An 8,149-nucleotide genomic window follows, 5' to 3' on the forward strand; every position below is an offset into this window, starting at 1 on the left:
AATCACAGTTTAAGCCAAATCCTGCAGGACTTTAGGGAAAATCAAAATCCCTACCACCTCTGGACATTCAAGAGGATTTAACATTTCCAAGATAAAATGTCAGACCTTGATTAGGTCTGGACTTTGATTAGGCCATCATATCTCATGATTCTGATTTGATCTAAACTATTGTGCTGAAGCTCTGGTTGTATGTTTAGTGAAGTAGTCCTACAGAAAGAGAAGTTCCACAATATATTATATATATATTTAGTTACATCCATCACATTTTTTTAAACAAGAACCTTCTGAAGCACTTGTTACTCCTGTTGCTGTTTTCATGCACTGATAATGATTATTTTTTAGCTGCTAATGCAACAATCTGCCGCTTGCCATGGATAAAAATATGCTTAATTACTTATGGCAATATTATTTATTTAATTCTTCATCAATTTATTTAAGAGATGCAGACCAAGCTTCTATCAGGAATCTCTTCTTTACATACAAAGTAAAATTAACTAACAGAAGATAATCCAAGAGTTGTGTTTCCATATCTGATCTAAGAAGATTGATAAACATCTTACAAGGAAAAGAAGAAAGACACCACCCTAGAAAGGACTGGTACAATTTGCAGACAGTTTACTTTAGGAATATTTTGGATGGTTTCTATCCTCATCTTGTTTGCAAAAGCATTAAGAGCTGTGATGCAACCAATACTGGTTCTAGATTATTAATTTGACTAGCCACATAAAACCCTAAAGTAAAGCTGCAAAGTGACTCGGTGAGAAGTGCAGAAGTGAAGAACTGCACTATGATTATTGTCCACCAGAGGGCTCTCACTTCAAGAAGGAATCCTGCCAGAAAACCTGCTGCTTTCCATCTAAACATGGTTTGAACCTGCCTGCATTTCATAGCTATTGATTGATGGTCGCTTTTAATCATATATTTATTGGACTAATCAAGACCTCAGCTTAGATTACCTTGAACTAGCCTGACATGGTAGAGGATGAAGTGGCTGAAGTTTTCATGTCATGCTGACATCACACATTCCCACAGCTGACATCATGAGCAGAGGACCCAAACACAGACAGGAAACAGGAACGATTATTATAACCAAGGATTTTAATCAACAGGATTCAGGTAAACCTGATGAACACAAACCTACACAAAACATTTCTGCTGGATAACCTCTGCATGGCAGCTTCAGTATCAATCAGATATAGTTAAATTTCCATATTTGATAAATATAAAAAATAGTGCATTTTAAATGCTCTTTTAGATTTATCAGACAAGGAGGTAATAGAGTCTAACCAGTTAGAGTCCAACCAGTCCAGTGCCATTTCAGGCTGAAGAGTTCACCTTTTGCCATGATCTGCCCTGATAGCTGACCTTAATTATTCACTTCATCCACCTGCCTAACTCTGCCCAGTCTCTAATTATCACTCATCCTATCCACCTGCGCCTGCTGCTTTATGTACGGGTAAGCCCAGCTATCAGGGCTGGATCATTCTTTGTATTGTGTCTGTATGGTAGTTTGCTTGTTTGAGTTTGGTTATTCCAGAGTTCATATTCCCGCCCCAAGAGGCCAGTTGGTTAAAAGGGTTTTGGTGTTTGTCTTGTCTCCTGATCGTGTCCTGGCTCCTAGTGGAGATCAGTTTAAAGTTCTGTAGTTGTCCTGGTACCATGTTTTTTCTCTGTCCCTCAACCACTGAGCCTGCCTGTCTCCATCTGTTTGTGTCTGTCTGAGCTCGCTGCAGGACTCATGGAGCTCTGAACCTGCCTTCATGCTATGTGGATTCCTAGAACCCTGGATTTGTCTGTTCCTGTGTGGATCGGAACCCCTGACCGGGTTTCAGACTCCTGGATTCCAGAGCTGTTCCTGTCTGATCTGTTTCCCTGACCTGGATCAGAATCCTGCCTGCTCACTGAGGTTTCTGCATCGGGGACACTTTGGACAGCTCTGCTCCGCAGCTCGTTTGGCAGTCTATCGGCTGGATCCTGCCTTCCTCTGAGAGGATGGACTGAACTGTTAAACCAGAGTGTCAGTGATTGGGCGGTGCCCCGCCTCCCCCCTGCCGCCGCAGCGGTCCGCAGATCCGCAGATCCGCACTTCTGTTTGTCTTGTGTTAATAAACGTATTAAACTTTCAGTGTCTGTCTCACCATAAAACTGGGTCCATCTGTCCCCATTTTATGAAACATTTGGGTTCACAGCTACACACTAAGACCTTCTCAATGTGTCGCTGCTGCTTCATGGTGCATCATTATAGGTGTAGGCCATACTGCATCAAGCTGGGCTGAGCAGGGTGACCTTCTCTGTGCATTACACTCATCATATGAGGCAAAGTGCTTAGTGGTGACAGCAGGTTGCTTCAAGTAACAGAAAACCTGAAGCTACAAAGGAGATGGAGGAGAAGCTGACCAGGCATTAGCATCTGCAGCCTTTAACAGGATTCATGACACATCAAAGTTATCTGAATCAAAATAAAGATTTTAACACTGATAAGAGCAAAACAGGAATAAAATAAAATAATTGGAGCTTAGAGAGCCGATTTAAAGATAAAGAAAATTAAAGATGCGAGAAGAAGTTATTAGAATGAGACCCAGGGGTGTTAATGAAGCCATATAAGTATCTGATAGATCTAGAAGAAATAGAATAACTAAGGTCATCATTTCAAATGAGGGAAACATCAGGAAATCATAAATACAGCATAAACACAGCAGTGCATCAACATCAGAGCAAAGTTTTGGAAAAAAGGATCAGATTATGCAAAATAAATGATGATATGTAATTTGTAGCTAAGTTTAATTTTTTATTGAAGTTTGTATAGCTCTGGGGGAAAATAATCTCATCCAATTTTTTCCTTTTTTGATTTCTTTTGTCCTAAATATTTTTTCAGATGATAAAACAAACATCAACAATAGATAACTAAAACCTTAGTAAAAACAAAGAGCAGTGTTGAGCTTGATCTTTTAATGACAATAGCGCCCCGAACCGAACAGAGCCTCAGGGAAAACTAAGTCTCCCTGAAACTAAAAGCTGGTTGCTTTGTCCTCTGGTCCTTTAGGAGTTCCTGATAGTTGATGATGAGTCATCTTCTGCGCGGCCGCCGAGGAGGTTGGACTCTCTCTGCTTTGAAGATGCTATAAAACATCAGGAGCTTTTCTCAGCATTAGCGCCTGTTTCAGGTTCCAGCATCTCAAGGATAATTTAAGTCCAGACTTTGACTAGGCCACCACAAACTACATGGTGTTTATTGTTGAACTGCTCAGAGGAGAACCTGCTCACGTTTGTTGGTTTAATGACCCGCTGCTGATCCCAGATGTTCTCCAGCTAGAGAGCAGAGTTCAGGTTTCCACGGCAACAGGCCTTCACCATGTTTGGTGGTAACCTGACCTGCAGCATCTTCTTCAAATGCTGATTAGTTTTAGGTCAGATGTAACAAGATACTCACCTTCTAATAGGTTCATTCAGCCTCGCCATTCTATTTTTCTTTAGCATTTTCATCTTTAGCAAATTTGAGATTTAAAAATTAAATATTTTTTCTTCTTTATATCTATTTTCTATGTTTAATCAAGTGACCTATTTGTAGTTACATTCCTTTTGATCATCCAAAGCATTTATACGGGGAAAAAATGAAAAGAGAGGAAAGTGAATACTTTTCCACAGAGCTGGATTTGTAGGAAGTTCGTGATTTTATTCTAGTCAGAGAAAAATATTCAGGACAAAGCAGGAGGAATGTAGGCAGTGAAGTGAAGTTTTTTATCACAGTTTTCCACGTTTGTTTTAATCCTGCCTTTGTGTTTAGAACATTTTGCTTAGCGTCCCCCTGAGGTTTTAACTGGATTATCAAATCTGATCATTTATTATCGTTGGCTTTTCTGATACTGCGACGTGTACAACCCTAAATCCTGACACTAGTAAGGATTTTGGTTTGTTTTTATGACGTTCGGCAGAAATAAAATATAAAACAACCTTCAGTATGTAAAGCATTCAACTTTTATTAAGTAAAAGATCCATATGAGCTTCACAGCCAGGCTGCTTTTCCCATCTTCATGTCTCTGTGTGCAGAGGGTAAACTGACCATCTTACTTTACCTCTCTAAACCACTTTTTATTGCTGTGTAGGTGCCATAAACACACCTATTATTTTTTAATAATAATAATAGGTGTTTATTCTTTAACTATAATACCGCACTCTGACCTTTCTGAAGTGGGACATCAAAGTTTTTTTTCCCTTTCTTCTGTATTTCCACCTGTCATGTTAAGGACTGTTAAGGACATCTATGAGTACATAACCAGCCTTCAGACCAGAAATCAGTGTCAGATTATTTGGAGCCATTGGTGAGCCATTCTGCCTGAATCCTTTCTGATCTGAAGGTCTACCTGGACCTGGACCTGGACCTGGACCTGTGCCCCGACTCTCCCTTGGATTGCCTCTTTGTAAGGAACTCAGAAAGTTGGACCCAGAATTCAAGGCGAGACAGGCAGTGAGAAAGTTCAAAATGTGCATTAACACAAAAAACAAACAGGAACGTGGGGCTGCTCATCAGCTGTGGGGCGAATCTCTGCAGGGATTGGAAATACAGGTCAGTGGTTGGATTGTCAGGCTAATCACGACTAGGAGCAAAGTCACTGACCTGATTTAGAGTTCAGTCCGATCCAGGGGGAAAGAGTAGAACCTAAACTAGAGGTAACACCCCAGCTTGAGGGGGGCGCCACCCCCCCAGGGTTCCTAGAGAGAGAGCAGAGCAGGCGCCAGCTGACGCCGAGCAACAAACGTGTCCTTGAGGGGGAAAACCAAGCCGGAGTCAGAGAACAGGTCCAAGTTCAAAAGCCAGCAGAATCCAACAATCAGTCCAGATCAGATCAGTCTAACAGAGCAGGGAGGGGCAAAGCAAAACTGCAGAAACTGGTCATAATCAGGAAAACAGAACAAAACTCTGAACACTAGAGTTAATCTCACCAAGCAAAAAACATAAATAGCAGAGGAACCAGGTGGAAACAAGCGTCAATAATTACCATAATTAGAGAGGTCAGCAGAAGCAAATGAAGAAACCGAACCGTCGTTGCTGAGAAAATGAAACCCACTGCTTTGCCCTTTTGCTTTTAATGCTTGATTTAGCTCTCACGTTTCTGACCCATTGCATCCCCCTGGAAAAAAAACATTTAATGAAGACGGAAGGATTCGTTAGAGACGTTCCAGAGAAACTTCTGAGCACAACAAGGCTCCATGACTTCACATGCCATCTGGTGACACCAGGGATTCTCTGTCTGACTTCATTCCACCCGTCATTTCCTGGTTCACTATTACTCCCTCTCTAATTAAAGAGGCTGAGAGTCCACCTCCAGTCTTTCAAATCTTGCTGTATTTTTTTATAAAATAAACTGTTAAACTGTTACTCTGTGTTCTGGCTCAATTCCCGGTCCTCAGATTCGGATCGTTATAACGGAGCTCTCCAAGGCCAGTCAGCTGCATTTAGCTGTTTAATACAAAGCTGCTGGCTGAACTCTAGAGCAGTGACAATTTCAGTTCACTTACTAGCACATCATCATACACATTGGGGCTATGCTGACTCTTTAAATTTAGACAGTCCTGGGTTTTAATGAGAAACAAACAACAAAGATTTTGTATTTACTTTGAAGCCAGGTTAACTCCCAGGCTTTGAATTAAGCCTGTTGGTGCACATCAACGGTGAGACAACTGCGCTGCTGCAGTGACTGATTGTGCCCCATTTTGAAACACACTGCACACTGTGTGCTCTCTGCATGATCACTATCAGTGTAGTCCTGCATGACTCCCCAAAGTTTGAGTATTACTCATCCTTAAGGATGAGGATCTTCTGAACACTAAATGCATTTAGTCAGACGGAAATATCTTCTGCTGATTCTCTGTCTGTTTATTTCTGTAGAAAGTTTTGTGTCATAGTCGAACTTTAAGAGTTGCTTTCCTACAGTGAGGGAGACAGTTGGAAGAATGAGAAGAAAATTAGACATCTGAATTAAAACATTATGAGCAAAAACTGGAGAAAAGTGAAAGAGCCTGCAGTAAGAGTCACAGATTGATAAACAAAACAAACTGCTTTGGATCAAATTCAGAGGTTAGAAACTATTGTGCCGTAAATATAAGAATATAAAGTTAAGATATTTATCTTCCACACCTTCCAATCAAGAGTGTAGAACCCGTCTGACAGAAGGAAGTAGACCAACAGATCAACCAAAGCCAAACATCAAGATTTCTCCAGAGAACTGTTTACAAACCAACTGATTTAGGAAAACCATTTAATATTTTCTCCAAATAATGTTTGAATTTCGTTTGAAACTATTCCAGATGCTCCAAATTCTTCAAGATAAACCTTGGTTCCTAAATAGTTATTTGATTAAATAACGCAGAAATGCAACGGAATGTAATAGCATAACACCAGGATTGGTCTTCAACCTTCAGCTGGGATCTAAATTAAGTCACAACATCTAGAGGCACCACCAACCAGAGAAATGGTTCTATGAATAGTTCTGGTTATTAACTCTCTCACCACAGAACAATAAACGGTTTAACAAACTGTTTCAGCTGATTTATATCAGTTCATTAAGAAGCAGATCTATGGAGTAAAGCTGAACCGCCTCCATAACCTTACACCCACTGAAGTCTTGCTTCCACAGAGTCAGATGAACCTTTAGTGATGTTGATCAGTAGTTTCTGGGTTTAATTTGGACAAATAATTCTTTCAAAGTTCTCACAGACGAGTCCCCAATCCAGTCCAGCATGGTCTCTTCAGACCTTTTGTTGGTACAAAAAAGATAAAAAAACATGAATGGTTCAGAAAAGCATAGAAGAGAACAACCAGAATCTGCTACCAGCTGTTGAGGAACCATCTAGATGGAGCTCAGTTCCTGCCTGTCTTTCTGTATCCTTTGGGATTTTCCTGTTAGATCTACAACAGCCATTAGGTGAACATCTGTCTTTATGACACGTTAGAAACAAAATGATAAAAAAAAAGAGAAAATAATGACAGTAACAGGTTGGGAACTTGTTTCCATTTTTTAATGATATATAAAAACAATAAAAGATAAAAATTTTCAGGTGCTTGTATGAAAGTTTTGTGAAATATTTTAAGTCCCAAACATTGCAGAAAATCCATCATCCAGTTTTTGTGAAGCAGAACATGTAGATATGATGAAAGCAGCGAGGCTTCAGATCCTGATTTTAGAGCCTTTTATTAAAATTACTGATGAGATTCTGATCATTCTGGTCAGTCTGAAAATATTACATATAAAGTTATCAATTTACTGAAGGTTTCCTCCATTAATCATTCTGGTTTCCAGTCACAGAGCTGATATATTTCCCAGTTTATATTTACTGCTCTGTTCAAAAATGTACTTTAGATAAGAACTGAGTTAAATCTAAAATCAAACAATTAATAATTATTAAATATGTTTAAACACATTTCTAACAAGGTTAAGTTGTGTGCAGAGGATCAGTGACTCTGGAGGAGCAGAAAGTTTCAGTCGTTCTTTCTGATCACTGTAGAATCAAATGTCTCAGAATCCAGCTTGGTTTGATCCAGAACCTGAAACTCATTTAATCTACAGTAACCAGATGTTCAGCCAATGGTTTGGTCCTATAGGCATCAGTTCACTGGACAGAGAAAATGAGAGAAATTAATGAATAAATTAGAGATGGATGGAGACACCCAGCAGCTCACAGTCCTTTAATTATTACATCAGTTTATTTTATTCCTCAGAGAAAATGTCAGTCTTCCAGATCACTGACAGGAAAAACAATCCATCCCATAATAATCAAGTAAAGAACAGTTTTCTATCTTACCTGGTTGGGAGTTCAGAACAACTTGTTCTGCTCCTTGTGTTTGATCCTATTATGTAGAAGAAAAGTCAGTGATTTCTTCAATAAAGTGAATATTTCTATCAACATCTGTTTAGTTAATAAACCTACATACCCTTTGGGATTTTTGTTTTTTTCTGCAAATATCTGTGAAAAGTCAAATGTTACAGTTATTAAAACAATGATGAACTTTTAATTATCTGCAAAGAATATTAAATTAAATTCAGTTTATTTATATAGCGCCAATTCAGAACTCATTTCTTCCCATTGCACTTTACAGTTCAACCAGACCATCCAGTCAGATTGATTCAAAGTTTTCTATCTAAGGGAAACC

The 8,149-nt window shown here is 39.3% G+C and overlaps 1 protein-coding gene across 1 annotated transcript in view; it reads right to left on the bottom strand.

Annotated features, from left to right (window-relative positions):
- Nucleotides 1-1,898: 1,898 nt before the first annotated feature.
- LOC107094453 (tumor necrosis factor receptor superfamily member 14-like) overlaps nt 1,899-8,149 on the bottom strand; it is a 12,845-nt gene continuing 6,594 nt past the window's right edge. The window contains exon 4 of the mRNA XM_015390043.1: nt 1,899-1,984. Within this exon, the coding sequence (XP_015245529.1) occupies nt 1,899-1,984 (86 nt within the window). The remainder of the gene's footprint in view (nt 1,985-8,149) is intronic.

This window comes from Cyprinodon variegatus, unplaced genomic scaffold (genome assembly GCF_000732505.1).
Source record: "Cyprinodon variegatus isolate N-32 unplaced genomic scaffold, C_variegatus-1.0 Scaffold483, whole genome shotgun sequence".
Classification (NCBI taxonomy): Eukaryota; Metazoa; Chordata; class Actinopteri; order Cyprinodontiformes; family Cyprinodontidae; genus Cyprinodon; species Cyprinodon variegatus.